This window comes from Schistocerca serialis, chromosome 3, assembly GCF_023864345.2.
Source record: "Schistocerca serialis cubense isolate TAMUIC-IGC-003099 chromosome 3, iqSchSeri2.2, whole genome shotgun sequence".
Taxonomy (NCBI): Eukaryota; Metazoa; Arthropoda; class Insecta; order Orthoptera; family Acrididae; genus Schistocerca; species Schistocerca serialis.
The window spans coordinates 679580710-679607300 of record NC_064640.1 but is presented as its reverse complement, the minus strand read 5'-3'; the positions used below and the strand labels follow the sequence as shown (position 1 = coordinate 679607300).

The window sequence follows — 26591 nt, the reverse complement described above, 5'->3', positions numbered from 1 at the left end:
GGAGGTTCGAATCCTGCTTCGGGCATGGATGTGTGTGATGTCCTTAGGTTAGTTAGGTTTAAGTAGTTCTAAGTTCTAGGGGACTGATGACCTAAGATGTTAAGTCCCATAGTGCTCAGAGCCATTTGAAGCCATTTAGAACCTCCGAACATCCTTTTCGACATCAGCACACTTACCTTCGACTTCTTGTTTTGCAGAATACCCAGCCGAAATGTGCGATTTATGCAGTTCCTAGAAGTTCCGCGACACGCTGACTCGAATATTTCTAGAGATAGATCAATGGCAGTGGCTCTTTAAAAGTTGTAGTAAAAAACACGTAATAAAAGTGTGGGATTGTGGCAATAATTTTATGCATTCTGAAGAGCCCTCTAAACTACAAAATATGTAAATTTGTCGTAAAACACTTCTAAGTAGATGATGGGAGAGAGTAGGTTTACGGGGAGAAGAAAACAACTAAATAAATCGAACAAAGTGGCTACGTGCATTTCGCTTAACGCCACTGTATTAATAGCTTTACTGAGTGCTCAGAGCTCTACAGCTGCGCTCAAAATAACATAACAGTTGCCAGTGAAACGTCACATTCCTGTCAACTTTTTATTCGTCTCGCGGAACGTGACCTCGGCATAGAATGCACTGTTTGCTCTAAAGAGTCTATTTTGCGACGCATGCGTTGGAAGGTTGCTTATTTCCCACGTCAGTTACGTTATGGGCACTTAGCGGCACGACCGTGGAGAGGCACGTGTTTGCTACACTGTATATTTGTGTTACACACAGTGTTGCAGGCCCCATCTCCTGCAACATATCGATGCACAGTGGAAAAAGTGAAGTACAAACATCATGTTTCGCTAACGGAGAGCCTTCAGAGGTTTGCGGCGAGTTCAGAAAACGCACACTAGACAAGCCAAACCTGTCACCACGTATCAGGACCACAGGCGTTCGCGGCCAAACTAGAATACACATAACAACCAATTAAAAATATATTTCCTGTAAGCACACTCTGACACTAGATTTATTTCGAAAATAATATGTTTTTCACCAACTCTAAATATATGTCGATAACCTGGCACCATTTCAGATGTTGGAACGGTAAGGACCGATCCGACAAGGGCAGCAAAGACTCAGTCATTTCAAAGGCCTATGCCTGAAAGTCCGTATAGAAGTGAATTTTCATCTACATCTATACTCCGCGAGCCACCTTACGGTGTGTGGCGGAGGGTACTTATTGTACCACTATCTGATCCCCCCTTCCCTGTTCCATTCACGAATTGTGCGTGGGAAGAACGACTGCTTGTAAGTCTCCGTATTTGCTCTAATTTCTCGGATCTTTTCGTTGTGATCATTACGCGAGATATATGTGGGCGGTAGTAATATGTTGCCCATCTCTTCCCGGAATGTGCTCTCTCGTAATTTCGATAATAAACCTCTCCGTATTGCGTAACGCCTTTCTTGAAGTGTCCGCCACTGGAGCTTGTTCAGCATCTCCGTAACGCTCTCGCGCTGACTAAATGTCCCCATGACGAATCGCGCTGCTTTTCGCTGGATCATGTCTATCTCTTCTATTAATCCAACCTGGTAAGGGTCCCATACTGATGAGCAATACTCAAGAATCGGACGAACAAGCGTTTTGTAAGCTACTTCTTTCGTCGATGAGTCACATTTTCTTAGAATTCTTCCTATGAATCTCAACCTGGCGCCTGCTTTTCCCACTATTTGTTTTATGTGATCATTCCACTTCAGATCGCTCCGGATAGTAACTCGTAAGTATTTTACGGTCGTTACCGCTTCCAATGATTTACCACCTATGGCATAATCGTACTGGAATGGATTTCTGCCCCTATGTATGCGCATTATATTACATTTATCTACGTTTAGGGAAAGCTGCCAGCTGTCGCACCATGCATTAATCCTCTGCAGGTCCTCCTGGAGTACGTACGAGTCTTCTGATGTTGCTACTTTCTTGTAGACAACCGTGTCATCTGCAAATAGCCTCACGGAGCTACCGATGTTGTCAACTAAGTCATTTATGTATATTGTAAACAATAAAGGTCCTATCACGCTTCCCTGCGGTACTCCCGAAATTACCTCTACATCTGCAGATTTTGAACCGTTAAAAATGACATGTTGTGTTCTTTCTTCAAGGAAATCCTGAATCCAATCACAAAAAATTGGTCCGATATTCCGTAAGCTCGTATTTTTTTCACTAAACGTAAGTGCGGAACCGTATCAAATGCCTTCCTGAAGTCCAGGAATACGGCATGAAAGTGCTCGCCAGTGTCTACGGCACTGTGAATTTCTTGGGCAAATAGGGCGAGCTGAGTTTCACATGATCTCTGTTTGCGGAATCCATGTTGGTTATGATGAAGGAGATTTGTATTATCTAAGAACGTCATAATACGAGAACACAAGATTAAGGTAAAGGTAACTGACTGGCAGAGTGACAATTTCGAAGTATATTCCAAATCGACAATGAAGGGCGGGATACGACAGGACGCTAGTTCCTTTGTTCAACTATCTTTCCCTTCTAATTCCTTTAGCTGACACAGTTCTAATTTTCTTCCCTACTATATGCTAAAATGGGCCAACGGCCTTGCCGCAGTGGTAACCGCGGTTCCCGTCAGATCACAGAAGTTAAGCGCCGTCGGGCTGGGCTAGCACTTGGATGGGTGATCATCCGGTCTGCCGAGCGCTGTTGCCAAGTGGGGTGAACTCAGCCCTCGTGAGGCAAAACTGAAGAGCTACTTGATTGAGAAGTAGCAGCTCCGGTCGTGGAAACTGACACACGGCCGGGAGAGCGGTGTGCTGACCACGTGCCCCTCCGTATCCGCATCCAGTGACGCCTATGGATTGAGGTCGGTACCGTTGGGCCTTCATGGCCTGTTCGGGAGGAGTTTTTTTAGTTTTTATTTGCAAAAATAAATCTTAATTGCAGCTCAAGAAACGATTTATAACTAAAAATTTTCGATGTCATTTTAGGAAAGTTTAAGTTGTATAATTAATCACATATCACATCCGTCTGCTTTAAGAAAATGCTAAGCAATCAAATTCTATTTATTTCAAGCACATGCGTAGTTCACCTCTGAAGCAGGGTCTCTGATTTTACAGTAATAATGATTTATTATAGACGAACGAGTTTAGGCCGGCCGTTGTGGCCGAGCGGCTCTAGGCGCTTCAGTCTGGAACCGCGCGACCGCTACGGTCGCAGGTTCGAATCCTGCCTCGAGCATGGATGTGTGTGATGTCCTTAGCTTAGTTAGGTTTAAGTAGTACTAAGTTCTAGGGGACTGATGACCTCAGATGTTAAGTCCCATAGTGCTCAGAGCCATTTGAACCATTCGAACGAGTTTAGCACTGAAACTGGATACGTTAACCAATCACATCAGAGACAAACGAACAAAACGCGGCTTCCCTGCTCGTAACTGAAGACCTACATACGTTTTCAAATGAGCTGCAAGGTATCAAAAGTGACCAATGAGGCCATCAGTGTCTTTAGAGATGGTATTGGCAAAAAGGCCACTAGAGCTACAGAAACCCACTGGAGTTGAATCCCCGAATTTTGATATTCAGATAATTTGTGTAAAGAGTGGTTAATGAGCTGCGATTTAACTTTCGTAGGAATTGCAGTTTCTTGTTTTATGTTAGACGGGAGCTTGTTGAATATCTTACAACCGGAGTACATAGCTCTGTCCTGAATCTTAGGCATTAAGGTAAAGTTTACATCAGAATTACTTTTGTGTCTTATATGGTGACTGTATAAATCGCAGTTCAGCTCAAATGGAAACCATTCAGGAATAAACGTACTGTGAAGTGAACGTGCGAATCCCAAAGCTCCTTGGAAAGGCATATACATGATGTACGGTTATTCTACTTTCGTCGATATTCTTCCTACTCGCTAATGCCGAATAAACACCTCGTTTACTTTAGGTCCACTGACCCAGAACATAATAATACATGACAAAGTGAAAATAAGCAACACACTTCTCTTCAGGTCAATACAGTGAGAGATGTTTCAAGGTACATAACTCCCTGAATGGAGATTCTCAGTTTATCTGTGGGTTGACTCCACTTTAGCTTGTTATTAGCTTAGCGCCATCTGCTTCGCCCACATTTGTGTAATAATTACATCAAAAATAATTTCATAAACATACACTGTGTGATCAAAAGTATCCGGACACCTGACTGAAAAGACTTACAAGTTCCTGGCGCCCTCCATCGCTAATGCTGGAATTCAACATGGTGTTGGCCCACCCTTAGCCTCGATGACAGCTTCCACTCATGCACGTATACGTACCGTCAGGTGCTGGAGGGTTTCTTGCGGAATGGCAGCCCATTCTTCACGGAGTGCTGCACTGAGGAGAGGTATCGATGTCGGTCGGAGAGGCCTGGCACGAAGTCGGCGTTCCAAAACGCCCCTAAGGTGTACTGTAGGATTCACGTCAGGGCTCTGTGCAGGTCAGTCCATTAAAGGGATGTTATTGTGTAACCACTCCACCACAAGCCGCGCATTATGAACGGCTGCTCGGTGGTGTTGAAAGATGCAGTCGCCATCCCCGATTTGCTCTTCAACAGTGGGAAGCAAGAAGGTGCTTAAAACATCAATGTAGGCCTGTGCTGTGATAGTGCCACGCAAAGCAACAAGGGGTGCAATCCCCCTCCATGAAAAACACTAACACACCATAACACTGCAGACTCCGAATTTTACAGTTGGCACTACACACAGTGGCAGATGACGTTCACCAGGCATTCGCCATACCCACACCCTGCCATCGGATCGCCACATTGTGTACCGTGATCAGTCACTCCACACAACGTTTTTCCACAGTTCAGTTGTCCAATGTTTACGCTCCTTAGACCAAGCGAGGCGTCGTTTGGCATTTATCTGCGTGATGTATGGCTTATGAGCAGCCTCTCGACCATGAAATCCAAGTTTTCTCACTTCCCTCCTAACTGTCGTAATACTTGCAGTGGAACATCTAACTAGGAATTAAAACACCAATTTCAATGGATTTAGCATTTTTGCAATATAACAAAATACTTTCTTAAAAATTTTCATCCCCTATTTCACCCCCTTGGGAGCTGAAGTTGCAAAAACAGTGAAACACGTATTTTTTCGTTTCTAACTGAGAAGCCAAACACCAATGTTGAAAGATTTAACTGTAAAAGTGTTCTCACAATGAAACTTTTCACAAAACATTTCACCCCTATTTCATCTCCTTAGTGGCTGAATTTCCAAAAACAGTGAAACGCGTATTATTTATTTCTAATCGAGGGGCCAAATTCAAATTTTAGTAGATTTAGCTTTAAAAATGCATTCATAATGGAATATTTTCATAAAATATTTCATCCCTTATTTCACCCCTTTAGTGGTTGAATTCCCAAAAACATTGAAAGACGTGTTTTTTTTCTATTTCTAATTGAGAAATCAAATACCAATTTTCATAGATGTAGCTTTAAAAATAATTTAGTAGTTCTTTGATAATTTATTTTCAAAAATTCTTTCACTCGCTGTTTCACACCCATAGAAGTCAAATTTCCAAAAATGCTGAAACACGGACTTCTTTGTTTCTGACCGAGAAACCGAATACCAATTCTCGTAGGTCTAACTTCACAATTTTCGTAATAGCGACATATTTTCAAAATACTTTCCATCCCCTGTTTCACCCTTTTAGGGATTAATTATTCAAAAAATCCCTTCTTAAACGACGCCTGCAGCATGAGATCGATACCATCTGGAATTTCCAAGTTCCAATCCTTAGTGGTTTGAGCTGGGCGTGAGTGAGTTGTGTACTGAGATTACACGGTGTGACTGCCCTCTGCAGCGCTGCTGGCGAACCACGTGCTGCCGCACCCCGTGTGCCTGGCGGCGGTGCTGGGCGAGCAGAAGCTGCGCACGCTGGGCGAGCCGCACCTCACCTTCGACTGCGACAAGAACGGCGCCAAGGTGGAGGGCAAGCGCCTGCGCGCAGACTTCACCATCGGCCGCAACGGCGTCCTCTACATGATTGACGACCTGCTGCTGCCTGACAGGGGTCAGACACCTGCACTAACTCACTTTTTCTTTCAATTCGAACATTTTAGGTTAGACTTTACCGTGACTGTTACTGATGCACAACAAGTTTACTGTTGCCAGTCTCTGTTTATTTGTAACCACAACGAGTTTAGAAGGTTTAAGCCTCCATCATCAGGTGAATTTATATGTGTTAATACGACATGTGTGTGCTACATTAAGACTTCGGGAAAGCCTGTGGCATTGTCTAGCCGAGAAACAAAGCACTATTTCAATACGGTTTTGGGGAGGTTTCTGACTAAAAACTAAGTGTAAAGATAAACACGAAAATAAAACAATTGAAATAGAATACCTCCATTGGCCACAGGCTCCTCTGTCGTAATACACTCACACTCATAAATTAAGGATAATTGCAGAATGTGGTGCCACACAACGTGGCACTACACAAAACTGACGCTAATAGCATAGGCACATAGGGAACACACACGACACAGATCCGTAAGTCCACGGTATTGGTGATAAGTTGAGAAAACCCGAAACACTTGTGCTACGGAACACCACTGTTTTCTGCGCATGTACCCCGACATCAGTATGCGATATGATCACCATGCACACGTATACAGGCCGCTCAGTGGGTTGGCATACACTGGATCAGGTTGGCGAACAGCTGCTGGGGTATAGCCTCCCATTCTTGCATAGTGCCTGTCGGAGCACCTGAAGTGTCCCAGTGGTGTGAAGACGTGCAGCGATACATCGACCGAGAACATCCCAGACGTGCTAGATGCGGTTTAGGTCTGGAGAACAGGCAGGCCACTCCATTCGCCTAATATCTTCTGTTACAAGGTACTCCTCCACGATGGCAACTCAGTGGGGCCGTGCGTTATCATCCATCAGGACGAAGGTGGGACCCACTGCACCCCTGAAAAGGCGGTGCAAAATGACGTCCCAATACACCTGACCTGTTACAATTCCTCTGTGAAAGACATGCATGGGTGTACGTGCACCAGTCATAATCCCACCCCACACCATTAAACCACGACATCTATACAGGTCCCTTTCAAGGACATTAAGGGGTTGGTATCTAGTTCCTGATTCACGCCAGATGAAAACCCGGAGAGAATCACTGTTCAGACTACACCTGGATTCGTCCGTGAACGTAACCTGGGACCACTTTTCCAATGACCATGTACTGTGGTCTTGACACCAGGCTTTACGGGCTCTCCTGTGACCAGGGATCAGTGGAATGCACCTTGTAGGTCTCCGGGTGAATACCATGTCTATTGAGTCGTCTGTAGGCTGTGTGTCTGGAGACAACTGTTCCAGAGGCTGCGGTAAGGTCCCGAGCAAGGCTACCTGCAGTACTCCGTGGCCGTCTGCGGACACTGATGGTGAGATATCGGTCTTCTTGTGGTGTTGTACACTGTGGACGTCTCGTACTGTAGTGCCTCGACACGTTTCCTGTCTGCTGGAATCGTTACCATAATCTTGAGATCACACTTTGTGGCTCACGGAGGGCTCGTGCTATGACCTGCTGTGTTTGACCAGCCTCCAGTCGCCCTAGTTTTCTACCCCTCATAACGTCATCAATATGTGTTCTTTGAGCCATTTTCAACATACAGTCACCATTAGCACGTCTGAAAACGTCTGCACACTTGCTCGCTGCACCGAACTCTGACATGCACCAACACACCTCTGCGTATGTGGACTGCTGCCAGTGCCACCGTGTGACGATGCATGGTCATACCCCGACGTGATTTAAACCCGAAAACTGCCCACCAGAGCGTTGTTTCACCATGTATCAGCATTATCCTTAATTTATGAGCATTAGTGTACATCACACAAAAACGGTTACATTTTATAAACAAAGATGGTACCTTGAAATTACTAGATGCAGAGAACATATAGCAAAAACAGAAGTATTACTTCGAAGTGCAAAGAGCATATAACAAAACAACACTGTTATTTCAAAGTACGTTTTAAAGCATTGTGGAGATTTTTGGTTGAGTTTATGAATACCTACGTTAGAGTAGATATTTCAAGTGGTATACAAGTCATTTTCTGTTATGTAGACTACCTTTTGTACTCGTTTTCGTAATCGAGTGGCATTTTACAAATCTTAGGTGGAACGATTAGGATGGCAACGGTGGTAGAATTATATATAAATAACAGTTTTGGCTGAGATTCAGAGATAGAGTATGAAACGATTTCGAGAAAGAGAGCTAAGTTTTGGATATGCTAGAGCTGTGGGTTTGTTAAACTTGTATCTGCCACGTGTTATTTACTTAGTTATAACTCGAAAGAGTCGGTACGTGTCTTAGAGTATTTGAAAATGCATCATCGATATAAAAAGTTACCGATTTTGTATGACTAGGCACGACTCGATCCAGGATTAATTTGGTTGCCTCTATTCTAAAAGTACACTACTGGCCATTAAAATTGCTACACCAAGAAGAAATGCAGATGATAAACGGCTATTCATTGGACAAATATATTATACTAGAACTGACATGTGATTACGTTTTCACGCAATTTTAATGCATAGATCCTGAGAAGTCAGTACCCAGAACAACCACCTCTGGCCGTAATAACGGCCTTAATACGCCTGGGCATTGAGTCAAAAAGAGCTTGGATGGCGTGTACAAGTACAGCTGCCCGTGCATCTTCAACACGATACCACGGTTCATCAAGAGTAATGACTGGCGTATTGTGACGAGCCAGTTGCTGGGCCACCATTGACCAGACGTTTTCAATCGGTGAGAGATCTGGAGAATGTACTCGCCAGGGCATCATTCGAACATTTTCTGTATCCAGAAAGGTCCGTACAGTACCTGCATCATGCGGTCGTGCATTATCCTCCTGAAATGTAGGGTTTCGCAGGGATCGAATGAAGGGTAGAGCCACGGGTCGTAACACTTCTGAAATGTAACGTCCACTGTTCAAAGTGCCGTCAATGCCAACAAGAGGTGACCGAGACGTGTAACCAATGGCACCCCATACCATCACGCCGGGTGATACGCCAGTATGGCGATGACGAATACACGCTTCCAATGTGCGTTCACCGCGATGTCGCCAAACACGGATGGACCATCATGATGCTGTAAACAGAACCTGGATTCATCCGAAACAAGGACGTTCTGCCATTCGTGCACCCAGGTTCGTCGTTGAGTACACCATCGCAGGCGCTCCTGTCTGTGATGCAGCGTCAAGGGTAACCGCAGCCACGGTCTCCGAGCTGATAGTCCATGCTGCTGCAAACGTCGTCGAGCTGTTCGTGCAGATGGTGGTTGTCTTGCAAACGTCCCCATTTGTTGACTCAGGGATCGAGACGTGGCTGTACGATCCGTTACAGCCATGCGGATAAGATGCCTGTCATCTCGACTGCTAGTGCTACTAGGCCGTTGGGATCCAGCACGGCGTTCCGTATTACCCTCCTGAACCCACCGATTCCATATTCTGCTAACAGTCATTGGATCTCGACCAAGGCGAGCAGCAATGTCGCGATACGATAAACCGCAATCGCGATAGGCTACAATCCGACCATTATCAAAGTCGGAAACGTGATGGTACGCATTTCTCCTCCTTACACGAGGCATCACAACAACGTTTCACCTGGCAACGCCGATCAACTGCTGTTTGTGTTAAGAAATCGGTTGGAAACTTTCCTCATGTCAGCACGTTGTAGGTGTCGCCACCGGCGCCAACCTTGTGTGGGTGCTCTGAAAAGCTAATCATTTGCATATCACAGCATCTTCTTCCTGTCGGTTAAGTTTCTCGTCTGTAGCACGCCATCTTCGTGGTGTAACACTTTTAATGTCCAGTAGTGTATAATTCATAGCAATACACTTTTACGCATACATGTTTACATACAATACCAGACTAGATATTTTCAAAGTACGTGATGTGCAGCGAAGAGCTTGCTGCAGCTGCTGCAGCAGGAGCGGCTGTACTCCTTCATGCAAGTGGTGGGCACCGCCGGGCTGGACGACGCCTTCGACAACTACGGCGAGTACACCGTCTTCGCTCCGGACGACCAAGCCATGGAAGGTAAGTCGTGCCTAGGCTGCCCGGCTGCCCGCCCAGACGGACACGGAGATGACGGACCCTGCCTGACTTGTGTGTATGTTGTGTGCAGCGCTGCCTCCACAGCGCCTGCAGGAACTCCGCACACAGCGGGAAAAGGCCCGCCAGTTCGTCCTCTTCCACGCCACCCAAGGCCGCATCAACAGCCACGACTTCACAGACAACCAGGTTTGTGCACAACTCGTAAGTTCTTACAACCGGTGCCTCTGGAGACATGTGTCCCTCAAAAATGCTAATTGGGCCTCCTGTCTGTGTAAGTACAAAAATTCTTATGAATGACTTGAATCCTATAGGCAGGATGTCCTATAACTTAATTCTGGGCAACAGGCTATAAAATGGCACAACGGGTTACAGCTTAGCATCCATTTGTCATATGGGTCGTTAGATACGAAAGAGTTGTTGCGACTGAAACGTGGATACGCGTACTGTCCAATCACATTAATGCGGTCGCCTGTCAAAAACCTGGATAACCACATTTGGAGCGTTGACGTGAGCCGGTGAGATTCTGAAAGGTGCCGACCCCCGTGCCGTGGCCACCTAACCTAGGTTTCTCGGTTGAGAATCCGCGGTGCGAATAGACACATCGTGGTAGCCCCAGAAGTTCGCGATTGGATTTAAATCCGGGGAGTTAGGTGGCCAGGGGAGTATGGTAGGCTCATTTTAGTGCTTTTCGGACCAAGCGCGTACACTGAGAGTTGTGCGATACGTTGCATTATCCTGCTGTCAGATTCCATCGTGCCAGGGAAAAAACAAACTGCATGTTGGGGTCGACTTGTTCCCCAAGCAGAGATGCTTACTAGTGTTGATCCATTGTGCCCTCCATTATGTCGAGATCACCAAGGGAACGCCACGAAAACATTCCCCAGTTCTTAATCGTCCCTCTTCCTTACTACTATTGTTGCAGCGCCATACCCAACGGCCATTTCTCCAGTGGAGCATGAAACGCGATTCATTTGAAACGGCCCCCTGACGCCGCTCGGTGAACGTCCAGTTTCGGTATTCACGTGCATGTATAAGATGAACATCAACAAAAGCAAAACGAGGATAATGAAATGTAGTCGAATTAAGTCGGGTGATGCTGAGGGAATTAGATTAGGAAATTTGACACTTAAAGTAGTAAAGGAGTTTTGCTATATGGGGAGCAAAATAACAGACGATGGTCGAAGTAGAGAGGATATCAAATGTAGACTGGCAATGGCAAGGAAAGCGTTTCTGAAGAAGAGAAATTTGTTAACATCGAGTATAGATTTAAGTGTCAGGAAGTCGTTTCTGAAAGCATTTGTATGGAGTGTAGCCGTGTATGGAAGTGAAACATGGACGATAAATTGTTTGGACAAGAAGAGAATAGAAGCTTTCGAAATGTGGTGCTACAGAAGAATGCTAAAGATTAGATGGGTAGATCACATAACTAATGAGGAGGTATTGAATATGATTGGGGAGAATAGGAGTTTGTGGCACAACTTGACTAGAAGAAGGGATCGGTTGGTAGGACATGTTCTGAGGCATCGAGGGATCAGCAATTTAGTATTGGAGGGCAGCGTGGAGGGTAAAACTCGTAGAGGGAGACCAAGAGATGAATGCGCTAACAAGGGAACCTCCCCATCGCACCCCCCTCAGATTTAGTTATAAGTTGGCTCAGTGGATAGGCCTTGAAAAAGTGAACATAGATCAATCGAGAAAACAAGAATAAGTTGTGTGGAATTATGAAAAAAATAAGCAAAATATACAAACTGAGTAGTCCATGCACAAGATATGCAACATCAAGGATGATGTGAGCACAGGAGCGCCGTGGTCCTGTGGTTAGCGTCAGCAGCTGCAGAACGAGAAGTCCTTGGTTCAAGTCTTCCCCCGAGTGACGAGTTTTTTTTTATTTTCAGACAATTATCAAAGTTCAGGCACTCACACACGATCAACTTCGCTCTCTAAAATTCCAGGACATGTTCAGATCTCCTTGGACATATGCAGGATTTGACGGTCTACACACGGAAAAATTTGAAAACGTTAAAAACAAATGTTTTGGCAGAGCACAGGGAAAACTATGCCACTGTGAAACTGTTGCATTCATTTGTTGCAGTTTATGTGACAAACTCTTATGTTTTCATCACTTTTTTGGGAGTGATTATGACATCCACAAGAAAACCTAAATCGGGCAAGGTAGAAGAATCCTTTTACCCATTCGCCAAGTGCACAAGTTAGGTGGGTCGACAACATATTCCTGTCATGTGACGCACATGCTGTCACCAGTGTCGTGGAGGAATTGGTTGACCTATGAACTTGCGATCAAATGTTTTCGGTTCCCATTGGAGAGGCACGACCTTTCGCACGGTTTTGCGGTGCGGTCGCAAAACACAGACACTACACTTATTACAATGAACAGAGACGTCAATGAACGAACGTACAGATCATAACTTTGCGAAAATAAAGAACGTAAACTCTTCACCCGAGGGATGACTTGCACCAAGGACCTCACGTTCCGCAGCTGCTGACGCTAACCACGGGACCACGGCGCTCCTGAGCTCACGCTTCCCTTGATGTTGCATATCTTGTGCATGGACTACTCAGTTTGTATATTTTGCTTATTTTTTTCATATTTCCACACAACTTCTTCTTGTTTTCTCGATTGATTTATGTTCAGTTTTCCAAGGCCTATCCACTGTGCCAACTTATAACTAAATCTGAGGGGGGTGCGATGGGGATGTTCCCTTGTAAGCAGATTCAGAAGGATGTAGTTTGCAGTAGGTACTGGGAGATGAAGAAGCTTGCACAGGATAGAGTAGCATGGAGAGTTGCATCAAACCAGTCTCAGGACTGAAGACCACATCAACAACAACATTCCGTCCTTCATCGCCGATGAACAGCAGTCTGCACGGTTGCTTGAACCAGACGCCTGCCGCGGTGGCACACACGCGGCAGCGTTCGCTGAACGTTCGTTAAGGAGACGCTGTTGGTAGCCCCTCGGTTCATCTGGGCAGTCAGCTACTCGACAGTTGCAGTTGCACGCCTGTTCGCCCGCACACACCTCCACAGCTGTCGTTCACCCTGTCGTCCGTGGCCGGTGACGCACCACAGTTGCCTCAGCGCCAGTTTTAGATAATGCCTTTTACCTTGCACGGTATACTTTAACCGCGGCGGCACGCGAACAGTTTACTAATTTAGCCGTTTCGGAAATGCTTCCACTCTTGGCCCGAAAGCAAATGATCATTTCCTTCCGGACGTCAGAAAAATCGCAGCGTTTCCGCGTTACGACAACGACTGCACTGTTTTCCACATCCCCCGGCGAGCTTTATATACCCTCCACTGCTAGTGCTACCACCTGCTGTCTGCATTATTGCGCATCGACGTCGAACATAGGCGGCGCTCACATTAATCTGACTAGATCGTGTAATTCGGTTCAAACAAGTTGTCATCTGAGAGGTTGCGGCCAGGACTGCGCCCTCCAGCAGCGCAGAAGTTGGAGCCTGCCCTTGTCGGCGCAAAGCAAAACTCTCAATGAACTGTTCTAGTATGAGAGTCGCTTTACCTTTAGTTTCGCATGCCTTAATATCTGCGATGCAAGTAGTCGAAAGGAATGCATAGGGGAGACGCTATAAAGATCTATACCACGCCTGCTTCAGAATTTTACTTGATTTTCATAGAAGATAGAGACTTTAAAATTCATACTTGTGAAATAAATACTGAAAAATTTGCAAAAAAAAGTCCTTTTACAAAGTTTTTGTACATATCAAACCGAATACGGTGCGTAACTTTAGAAAAATCTGTTATTCCAATCTTCTATTAGTCTGTCTCGTCCTCCCTCCTCTCTCTGCTTTATCCTTGCCCCTCTCTCTGTCCGTCTCCTCGTCCCCCTTTACTCTGCCCAGCTCCTCCTGTTTTCTTTCTCTGTCCATCTCCTTCTCTCCCCTCTCTCTCTGTCCATCTCGCCCTCCCCCACCTCTGTCCACTGTCCATTTCCTCCTCCTCTTATCTGTGCTCCTATCTCCTCCCCCCCCCCCCCCCACTGTTGTCTGCCCATCTCCTCGTCCTCCCTTCTCTCTCCGTGTCAGTACATTCGACCCAATAGGAGGCTTGTGGCTCTTACCCCTACAGTACAGCCCTACAGTATATCTTTCCAGATTGTAAATAATGTGTGTACCAAATCTGACTGAAATCTCCCAGGGGATTAGCATAAGCTTTTTACCCTTGGCTTTCCTCGCACACGCACATGTCAGATATATTTTACACATATTTAACATATTTCACGCTCATTTGTACACATATTTCACCTATGTTGTTGTCCTGAAACTGGTTTGATGCAGCTCTCCATGCTAATCTATCCTGTGCAAGCCTCTTCATCTCCCAGTTTTCTTTTGTTTCCTTTACTGCTTGCTCAATATACACATTGAACAACATCGGCTACAACCCTGTCTAACTCCCTTCCCAACCACTGCTTCCCTTTCATGTCCCTCGACTCTTATAACTGCCATCTGGTTCCTGTACAAATCGTAAATAGCCTTTCGCTCCCTGTATTTTACCCCTGCAACCTTCAGAATTTGAAAGAGTGCATTCCAGTCAACATTACCAAAAGCTTTCTCTAAGTCTACAAATGCTATAAACGTAGGTTTGCCTTTCCTTAATCTAGCTTCTAAGATAAGTCGTAGGGTCAGTATTGCCTCACGTGTTCCAATATTACTACGAAATCCAAACTGATCTTCCCCGAGGTCGGCTTCTACCAGTTTTTCCATTCGTCTGTTAGTATTTTGCAGCCGTGACTTATTAAACTGATATTTCGGTAATTTTCACATCTGTCAACGCCTGCTTTCTTTGGGATTGGAATTATTATATTCTTCTTGAAGTCTGAGGGTATTTCGCCTGTCTCATACATTTTGCTCACCAGATGGTAGAGTTTTGTCAGGACTGGCTCTCCCAAGGCCGTCAGTAGTTCTAATGGAATGTTATCTACTCCGGGGGCCTTGTTTCGACGTAGGTCTTTCAGTGCTCTATCAAACTCTTCACGCAGTATCATGGCGGCACGTGTCATGGCGGCTGCAGTGTAACACGTGTTAAGTTCGGCTCGCGAAATTTAGTTGAATTCGAAGGTGTTCTCGCAGGTGGTGTTGTCTAGTACAAGTGGAAATCGTGAAAACAACAGTGTTCTGTGCAGTAGTGCTATTTGTTTTCTGTGCTCCGCCAATATCTTCGAGAAAATGGTAAACAGAAGAGTGAACAGCAGCGCGTCCAGCAGCGGGGAAGCAGCAGGTGCGGCGGGCCCGCTCTTGGCGGAAGGTGCGGCCGCGGCTCCCGGTATAGCGGAGCTGGTCCGCTCTGAGGTAAACGCTGCGCTTCGCGATAAAAACAACCTCGATCTGATAGCAGGCACTATATCAGATACTGTAACGGCAGCAGTATTGGCCAAAATGCGTGAAACTGTTGAGGCCAATACTGCCGAAATTACAGCACTAAAAAAGTCTGTGTCTGAATACGAGAAAAAGGCACGAGAGTTGGAAGTCAAACTATCTGCCGCAACTGACGAACTAGAACAGTACCAAAGGCGAAATAGTCTACGACTGTTTGGAGTAGTAGAAAATAAGGAAGAAGACACTGACAACCTGCTTATACAGGTTGCGCGTGAAAAATTAGGCGTTGAAGTGACCAAGGCAGACATTGACAGGAGCCATCGGGTGGGACGAAAATTACCAGGTGCCACCAAACCTCGTCCAATAATAATTAAATTTGTCTCGTACCGAAAAAGGGCAGAGATCTTTACCCAGAAGAAGAAGTTAGCAAGGACAGGGCTTACAATAAGGGAAGATCTGACACACGAACGCCTAAAGATTTTAAACAGTGCCATATCCCATTTCGGTCTTCAGAATGTGTTGACTCAGGATGGCAGAGTAATCATTAAGACAGCAGCTGGAAAGAAGACAGTCACAAACATGACAGAACTGAATAGTATTAAGTGAAGCTACTCGAGCCAAAAGTGCAAACTTAACACCATTTGCAATTGTAACAGCCCCAATACTCAGATATAGTCTTGTAATTTTATTAATTTTTTTATTATACCCATATTTGTACCTTCAACTAATTGTTTTTGTAACTGTATTAACTTTTCACTATTTTTTTTTGTGTCTGTAGCTCTAACCATTACTTAATTTTAGTTACTGCTAATTCTTTTTTTCATTTTCTCAGTTTATTTTCTTCCGTTCTGAAATAGTTCTATTGCAATTATTAGTCTCTCCTTTAGTTCATTAATCACCCATCTCTTCGGTTTAAATTGTTCATAACAAAAATCACTATCAGTATCACTTTAGCAAATTTCAATCTAATTGTAGCTTCCTACGATAATCACTAACAGTATCACTTTAGTAAATTTCAATTTAATTCTAGCTTCCTACGATAATCTATTAATTACTAAGCTTACTTCTCTCTGCTGGCAGCATCGGCCTCTTAAATCAATCCCCTCTCCCTTATTTCCACCCTAAGCTGTTTCAAATACGCTAATTACATTTCTCCTCGTACGACAGAGGATACACAGTGACAGACAGCCGTCACTATTTTGGTCATATTCTCCTTGCACAGAATACCCCTAATCCATTTTCTATACTCCCGCAACCTCAGGAAATCTTTAGCAGGCGCCTTTCTTTCGGCACTCGCGGTGTCACAAACAGGGAGTGCAAAATCTCGGACACCCCTGTGTTATGTCACTTGGCGGAAGCAGCGGCCAGTGCCCCTCACGGCAGGTAGTGCCTAACAAAGGGACAAACCAGTCTGCCACCCTACTCCAGGCAGCTCGGCGGAACGCGTCAGAGCTTTTAGCAGCTCACTGCAACATCCAGTCTTTACCTGCGCATTACGAAGAACTTAGCCTCCTCTTCAACCAACTAAACTACCACGTAATCCTCTTATCCAAAACGTGGTTGAAACCACACATATCCTCTGCATCTTTTCATCTCCCAGGGTACACATTTCTTAGGGCAGACAGATCAAGAAAGCGAGGTGGCGGGGTCGGCGCGTATATACGAACAGATCTCAAAGCGAAAGTCTTATGTACGTCAAATCCTGCAGAAGAAAAAGAGGCTGAATTCATGTTCATTGAAATAAATATACAAAGTCGGAAATTCTTGACTGGCGTCGTGTACAAGCCGCCAAAAATAAGCTCAATGAGTTCCTTCCAGTCGGAATTACATTCACTTCAGTGCCAATACGAACATGTCATCGTAATGGGTGACTTGAACATAGACCTGCTAAGAGACACTCCCTCCGCAATAAACCTAAGAAGACTGTTTAGTTGCAATAGCATGAACATTCTTCCATTACAACCTACACACCATACGGCGCACAGTCATACTCTTATAGACGTAATCGCAACGAAACAGACTCACAAAGTAAGAGATGTTGGCCAAACATTGGCCCCTGGCCTCTCAGCACATGATGTAATATTCCTGGCCTACTCTGTGCAGCCCCCAAGGATCAAATCGCGTTACATAACTTGTAGGAACATGAAACGTATTGACCTTGACGCTCTAACAGCCGATTGCTCAGAAATCTCATGGCATCAAATAATCAGAAAACCCACAATCGACGGCAAAATTAATGAACTTGGTGATAAACTCACTGCCCTCTATGACAAACATGCACCTGTGCGCACAATCCGTGTAAGAAAATCTCCTGCTCCATGGCTGACAGCTGAATTACGTCAAATGATGACTAATAGGGATGCTGCTCACAGGCGTTTCAAGGCAGATCCGAAACCCGAGCGTTTCGAAGAATATAGAAAGCTACGGAACAGAGTGAAACAATGCATTCGCAATGCTAAAATCAGGCACGCTCGCTCCCTTGTATGCAGCGATCTGACGCCCACGACTCTATGGAAGAATCTCCGTAGCTTGGGGGTCGGAAAGGCAAAATCGGAAACTACTTTTCATGTGTCAGCTAACGAATTAAATGAATTCTTCTCTGCACCTCTGAATACCAGCACAGCTGATAATTACCGTCCACAAGAATCCCCAAACAGGATAACTAACAACGATACCTTCCATCTAAAACATGTAACAACAAATACGGCAAGAAAAGCAATAATGAGAATCTCTTCTGATGCAATAGGCAACGACAGTATCGGTATAACCATGATTAAGAATGTTGCCGATATCTTAGTACCTGTCTTAACTGACATATTTAATTTTTCCCTCGTGAACGGAATATATCCTACTGCATGGAAAAGAAGCCTAATTCGACCCATCCCTAAGATCGAAAACCCGCAACTGCCTAGTGATTACCGACCAATTAGCATACTGCCTGCTGTTTCCAAAGCACTTGAATATATTGTTCATGACCAAATCACTGAACACTTGCATGAATTCAGCCTATATGACAAATTTCAATCCGGTTTCCGTAAACATCACAGCACAAACACTGCTCTAATTAAAGTAACTGATGACCTGAAATATGCCATCGACAATCGAAAGGCAACAATATTGACACTACTGGACTTCAGCAAAGCTTTTGACACTGTTAACTTTGACATATTGCTCAGAAAAATGCAACAGCTTAATTTCTCTGATAGTGCAATGAGTTGGTTTGAAAGCTACTTAAAAGACAGACAGCAATGTGTTGTCTGCGTAAATGAAAAATCTTCCTGGAAACATGTTTCCTCGGGAGTGCCACAAGGATCAGTCTTAGGACCACTTTTGTTTTCTTTATATGTCAACGATATTTCATCGGTTCTGTCCTCCTGTAAATATCATTTCTATGCCGACGACCTCCAGCTCTACCTAAGCGTCAGACCTGAAGATGTAAACACTGCAATCGCTCAGATGAATGATGATCTGTCTTCAGTAGTGAGATGGGCGAAAAACCTGGGGCTTAAACTAAATGCAAAAAAGACGCAAGTAATCTTAATAGCCCATCAGAAATTAATAAGTTCAGATTTCCGCGAACAGCTACCTCCTATTCTGCTCGACGGTACTCCAATACCATATCAGAAAACAGTGAAGAACTTGGGTGTAACTTTGGATGAGCATCTCAACTGGGCGGAGAATACAGTCGCAGTGTGCCGAAAGACGTCTGCTTGTCTCTATGCTCTCAAAAAGTTTCGGAACATATTTCCACAGGACTTGAAACGCCAGCTCGTGCAAGCACTTGTTCTACCGAACCTCCACTATTGTGATGTGATTCATTAAGGCATGAGTAGTGAAAACAAAAGACGGCTAGAGCTAACCATGAATGCCTGAGTGCGTTACACTTGCAACATTCGCCGATATGATCATGTTAGTGCTTCATACTCCGAGCTAGGGTGGCTGCGGCCGGACAAATTGCGTGACTACCACACTCTATGTCTACTCCACCGACTCCTCATCGCGCAAGCACCCCAGTACCTTGCTTCAGAGATTAAAAACCTGTCATGTCATCATAATCGAAACACGAGGTCACTCTTATTTGGTATCCTAACTGTGCCCACTCACAAAACAAAAACTTTTGCAAACTCCTTCTCAGTTGCCGCTGTCCGCCTCTGGAACAAACTGCCCCTTACCTTGCGCAAAATTCGATCTCCTGCTGCTTTTAAGAAGAAGTTGAAGCATTTCCTACTATCATCCTCACAAAGTTCTCCACAAAATTAATGTACAAGGACAATCCCCTCATCAGTCAAATAGCAAAGCTAGCGTTTCCTATCTTGCTCCTGAGATGCCTTCCTCTTCATCTTTCTCTATTAGCCACGCAATCTTCTTTTCCTTTATATTTCCTTAATTATGTTTCATCATGTCTCTATTCTTCTCCTCCCTTCACCATGAGTCTCCCTCATACTCCCTGCTGCCGGCACTCCTATCTAAAATCTGTCTCTTCAATAATGTCTAATTATAACAGTACTTGTGACCTAAGAATATAAACTCTATATGTATGTATTTTTCCAGGTGTACCTTTCAAATTGTTTATTTCACTTTTTGTACTAGATGTAGTTTAACATGCCTACTAAAACATATGAATGTAAAATAAGTAGAATGCCTGGTTAGATGTAAGAGAGGGCCTGATGGCCCTAATCTTGCCAGGTTAAATAAATCAATAAATAAATAAATAAATAAATAAATAAAATATCTCCCATTTCATCTTCATCTACATCCTCTTCCATTTCCATAATATTGTCCTCAAGTACATCGCCCTTGTATAGACCCTCTATATACTCCTTCCACCTTTCTGCTTTCCCTTCTTTGCTTAGAACTGTGTTTCCATCTGAGCTCTTGATATTCATACAAGTGGTTCTCTTTTCTCCAAAGGTCTCTTTAATTTTCCTGTAGCCAGTATCTATCTTACCCCTAGTGAGATAAGCCTCTACATCCTTACATTTGTCCTCTAACCATCCCTGCTTAGCCATTTTGCACTTCCTGTCAATCTCATTTTTGAGACGTTTGTATTCCTTTTTGCCTGCTTCATTTACTGCATTTTTATATTTTCTCCTTTCATCAATTAAATTCATTATTTCTTCTGTCACCCAAGGATTTCTACTAGCCATCGTCTTTTTACCTAGTTGATCCTCTGCTGCCTTCACTACTTCATCCCTCAAAGCTACCCATTCTTCTTCTACTGTATTCCTTTCCCCTTTCTTGTCAATTGTTTCCTTATGCTCTCCCTGAAACTCTGTACAACCTCTGGTTTAGTGAGTTTATCCTGGTCCCATCTCCTTAAATTCCCACCTATATGTCGAGCGAACTTCACCGTGTAGTTCCATTTTCCCGCAGCTCAATGTTTATGAGTCGTATTTCCTGAACCATGTACTGTGAAATGATGTAAATTTGCAGGTACATCCAGTGTGTATGTGCCTACTGTCTAAGAAATGTGTTGTGAATAGAATTAGCAGCAAAGAAGTAATACATTAAAACGTCATGCATGATGCGATAGATTTCTCTTGCATGTCAGTATTTGAAGTCATATTTCTTGAACTATGAGTCATACAATGATATATTTCTGCACGTACATTCAGCGGCATATGTGAGTACTATCTGACAAAAGTGTTACGAACAGAGTTGAAGCAAAGAAGTAATAAATTTAAACATCTTGCATGATGCAGTGTGCAGTGGTTTTTCAAACATTCAGTGTTTATGAGGTCGTATCTCCTGAATTAAGTGTCGCACAATGATGTAATTTTTCTCGTTCATTCAGTGGTATATGTGAATACCGCCTGCAAAATGTCAGGAATACTAAAGTAATCAATTAAAACTTCATGTGGCAGCTTTACTGCATGAACAGCGAAAATGAAAAGAGCCACAATTTTTTTCCTTTCATCCTTTCGTGGGGGTCATCAGCGAGAAAAAGTTTCGTGACGGTCTGAAATTATGTCTAAAGTTTGTTGCAAGTCTCCAAATGCTCTCAGTCTCAGAGACTGGATAACTAAAGTATGGGTAACGTCCAGCCATGAGCTACACTGCATTTTCACACCGACCCTTTTGATAGGACGGTGGTTCTTACCACCACAGTGATTCTTTCCAGATAGTAAATGATATGGGAACCAAATTTGGTTGAAATCGGTCCAGTGGTTTAGGGGGAGATGTGGTACATACATACACAAATACTTACATTTTTATAATTTGTATGGATTACAGCCCCTACACTGAAACAGCGAAAAGCAGCGCGATTCGTCATGGGGACATTTAGTCAGCGCGAGAGCGTTACGGAGATGCTGAACAAGCTCCAGTGGCGTACACTTCAAGAAAGGCGTTACGCAATACGGAGAGGTTTATTATCGAAATTACGAGAGAGCACATTCCGGGAAGAGATGGGCAACATATTACTACCGCCCACATATATCTCGCGTAATGATCACAACGAAAAGATCCGAGAAATTAGAGCAAATACGGAGACTTACAAGCAGTCGTTCTTCCCACGCACAATTCGTGAATGGAACAGGGAAGGGGGGATCAGATAGTGGTACAATAAGTACCCTCCGCCACACACCGTAAGGTGGCTCGCGGAGTATAGATGTAGATGTACATGTAGATTTTCCATGAAATATACTTGCAAACAAAAACGCATATCGCTGCCATCACTTTTAAATCGAAACAATTAAACGCAATTTGTAAGCAAAGCGCTAATGGGAAATGCTTACAAGTTTGCTGCACGCTACGTTCGAGAGCTTCTACAGAGGTTTGTGTGCGATTTGAAAGTCACTGTTTCAATCTGAGGATCCCCCTTGTAAGTTTAATGTGAAACTTATTCTTGAAAATACAGCCCCACGAACTCGTCCATTAATTTGAAACCACTGTGCATTACACAAAATACGACTGATGGGCATATGGTTTCGGTTCTTTGGGTGCGCTGCTTTAGGCTGAAGATTGTTGACAGAGGACAGTTGTAGTTGCAAGACTTGTGTTCAGGTGCTGATGTCGCTGGACGAGACACACCCGCTGCGACTGCAGGTCTACCGCAAGGCGCTGGGCGTGGAGGACGCAATGCTGCGCAGGCCCGACATCCACGGCATGAACGGCTGCATACACGTCATCAACAAGCCGCTCCAACCCCCTAACAGCTCGGCCGGCGACATCCTACGCCGTGACGGAAACTTCACGTAAGGCAGAAACAACTTCTCATTCGGCTTATGCATGCCACATTACAGACGGTAAGAACTATACGACCACTTTCAGCTATTAATGGTAAAGACTTTCGCGAAATTTTATTATTTCATATTTACCAAAAGTTGCTCAAAACTAAAGCCACTTTCCGCCACAAAAACGTGCAGGAAGAGTTATATGTGGTGTGAACTCAAGAACGTCCTGCAGAAGCCTGTTTAGGGAACTAGGGATACTAACTACTGCTTCCCAATATATTTATTCCTTAGTGAAATTTGTCATTAAAAATATATCACTTTTTCAAACCAATAGCTCAATTCATGGAATCAATACTAGAAATAAGAATAATCTTCACAAGGATTTAAAGTCACTTACTCTTGTACAGAAAGGGGTGCAATATTCAGGAACACACATTTTCAATAACTTGCCAGCAGCCACAAAAAGCTTAACAACCAATGAAATTCAGTTTAAGAGAAGCCAAAAGGATTTATTGGTGGCCAACTCCTGCTAGTCCATTGATGAATTTCTCAGTGAAACCAACTGATATATACATATAAAGTACAATATAACTTCTGCACCATTTCAATGCAGTAATGTGTTCATTGTGAATAAGTGTGCGTGTGTGTGTGTGTGTGTGTGTGTGTGTGTGTGTGCGTGTGTGTGTGTGTGTGTGTGTGTGGTCACTGCAGTAATGTGTTCATTGTAAATAAGTGTTGTAGTAGTTCTATTACATGTTTATTACATCATAAATAAAAAAAACTTTTTTTTATTTTAAATTCAGTGCATTAGTGTTCGTAAAATGATTCTTTCATATAGTGTTCATTAAAAAAATTACGATCATTCCACTTGGGACCTGTGGAATGTACATTAGCTTATTTGTTTCAGTTGTAAATATTTGTCATGTATTATTGTTTTTTTGACATGTTCTACAAGCTGGAGAACCTCCTCACTATGGATCAATTGGAATGAAAGTAAATCTAATGTAATCTAATCTCCTTCCTGTGGAGTTAGGCCTCTGTGGACGGCTGTAGACAGAGCCGCGGTCGCGGCTTTTGACGAGACTGTTAACTGGGAGAAGTGATTGTACAAGATTTTCATTAGCATCATGAATTCAAACTGGTGTAAAAACACAAACATTGTACAGTCTGAGAAATATGACATTTTTGTGGTCAGATGGAAGACTGCGAATATGAAGAATGTCTGGTCGACAGCATATTTCTTTCACAATGTCGAAACTGAAGTTCGTAAGTGAGGAAGTTACAATGTGGCTCTTTGCGGTTGTTTCAAGGAAAAAGACTCAGTGGGTTCGGTGGGTTGGCTAAGGCTTCAGGAATCCATCGAAGTGTTTGCAGCAAGACAGACGGCGTGCGTGTAAACACTTCATTGTTCCAGTATGCTTAGACAGCTACTGGCATATGCTGTCGTCCAGTGGAGCACGCTGACGTCGGTCCCCCTCATTCCTGTTCTACGGCGTGGTCAAACGTCGATCGCACGTGTCAGCCGCTAAGCGAGGACACAGCTTGTGACCGTATAGTACCAGTGTGGTATCACCGCCACACACCACACTTGCTAGGTGGTAGCCTTTAAATCGGCCGCGGTCCGTTAGTATACGTCGGACCCGCCTGTCGCCACTATCAGTTATTGCAGACCGAGCGCCGCCACACGGCAGGTCTAGAGAGACTTCCTAGCACTCGTCCAGTTGTACAACCGATTTTGCTAGCGATGGTTCACTGACAAAATACGCTCTCAGTTGCCGAGACGATAGTTAGCATAGCCATCAGCTACGTCATTTGCTACGACCTAGCAAGGCGCCATTACCAGTTACTATTGATACTGAATCATGTACCGTCAAGAGCGACGTTCACCATTAATGGATTAAAGTTAAGTATTCCACTAGCTACGTCCGTTTTTTCTAAATTCTAATTTCCTTGTCGTGTTCCAGACCTCACGCCAGCCTGCGTGAGCTAAAACGCGTGCTTCCTCTAGTAACACGGTGTTGGCTCTCCTGCCAACCTACAACAACCAGCATGGCACCATTGTTAACATTTGTTGTCTGCGAGTGACTCTGATGACGCCTGGAAGCCGTCCTGGTACCCTCCCGAAGGTGCAAGCCCAAACCTCTATGCCTGGCGTGTAGCAGGGACGACAGCTAGGCTGTTGTGGGCGTGTTGTAGGCCCCAAAGGTTCCAAACGATCCGGTTGGCGCCCATACAGCAGTTCTGCTGGGATGCGCTCTTCTATCGATGTGGTCCTCTAGGAGATCGGGAAATGGATCGGAATCTCGGCCTCGGGTATAGTTGACACCATCTTCTGTATCTGGACTTTAAAGATGGAGGAGAACTCCTCGGAATCATCATTTGAGGCTGCGTGGAACGGCGCCGTTGTCAGATGTTTTATGATATTCCGAAAGCTGATATTCTGAAATATACTGGATGAAAACTGAGACCCATTGTACGAGACAATTGTTTCTGGGAACCCTTCAATAGCTAATATTTCTTTGCAAGGCGCTTATGTCTCCCTTGCTGTGGTCTTTGACTTTGGAACTACACAAGGTAACGTGGAAAATCAGTCTGTGAAGATAAACTGTATCTCTCTGAGGAAGGGACTGGCAAAGTCCACAAATAGACGCTCCCAAAGACGCGGAACCTCTGAAGGACAAAGGGGCAAGGGTGGCGGGAGGCAGTAGCGAGTTGGCCTCTCAATGTTCTGCACAATGTCAGGCAACTAGGCTTGGGAAAGTTTTACACACACACACACACACACACACACACACACACACACACACACACACACACGTTTTTTGTTTTTTCATTTGTAATACCACATGTATGTATTTTGCGTGCGTGTATATATATATGTGTGGGTGTGTGTGTGTGTGTGTGTGTGTGTGTGTGTGTGTGTGTGTGTGTGTGTGTGTCACAGAAGGATTTTGAAGTGAGGCTGAGTCACTGCTCGATGCTCTCTGTATGTAATCTGAGTGTAGTGCAGAAGTAGTGTGGTTTGTTGTGTCTGGTGTACTTGTTGCATTTACACTACAGTGAAGAAATGGAAACAAGGGTGGATTACATACAAGACAGTAAGTCATATGGTGCTTCATCTTACTCTATTTTTACCTGTTCCTTGACTCTGTTTTGATTGATCTGATTATTCCTTTGAGGACCAAATATGTAGCATAATGTGTACTTTAGTATACACCTAAATAATAACAACATGTTCCAGAAATCATTATGTAGGACTATAAAAAGAGGTTTAATATTGTCATTGCATATGAAAAATAGCAATTTGTTGTTGAGTACAGAGCCCATCTTCAGAAAATATACAATGAACTTTAAGGAGAGTGTCATCATAATGCCATTAATTTTTGCTTGCTGGGTAACATATAATTCCAGGGTAGTTATAATTAAATATTGGTTTACCAAAAGCTGTTACACATTTTAACATATACCTAGATATGTTTTCTGGTATATGCCTGACAGGAAGTTTTAATCCCTTACAGTCTTCTCCATTAATTACCAAATTACTTTTCAGAAAGAGCAGCCATTGTTATACATTTATGTAGTGTCTGTTTGGCTACACACATGACAGCTTCTTTTCGTCTTGTATATTAACGGTATTTATGTTCATAGAGTCAGATTTCAAGCATGCAAAAATGGGTTTTAAAGATCATGAAAGAAACCCCCCAAGGGCACCATAAATTCTATAAAATTACTGTTTTTTTTCCTTGTACTCGTTCTACTACAGTGAAATTGGTAACAATACTTGCCAGTTACACCACAATAATGAAATTCAGTGCCACCGCACAAGAACTATACATAGGTGCAGAAAGAATGGGTAAATATATTCACAGCACAAGCTACAATACAGTTTGCTATATAGGCTACATCTCTCCCTCAGCAGGAAAAAAAAGAGTAAATGACAGAAACTATGTTACTGTACGAAGAGAGTTATTGTAAACCATCTGCCTGCTTAGCCGGAGT

At 43.9% G+C, this 26591-nt stretch overlaps 1 protein-coding gene across 1 annotated transcript in view; it reads left to right on the top strand.

Moving 5' to 3' along the window:
* The window catches only part of LOC126470561 (transforming growth factor-beta-induced protein ig-h3-like), a 367429-nt gene that overhangs the window by 303879 nt on the left and 36959 nt on the right, over positions 1-26591 (top strand). Inside the window, exons 8-11 of the mRNA XM_050098498.1 lie at positions 5817-6026; positions 9911-10048; positions 10137-10252; positions 22423-22613. Of these exons, the coding sequence (XP_049954455.1) occupies positions 5817-6026; positions 9911-10048; positions 10137-10252; positions 22423-22613 (655 nt within the window). The remainder of the gene's footprint in view (positions 1-5816; positions 6027-9910; positions 10049-10136; positions 10253-22422; positions 22614-26591) is intronic.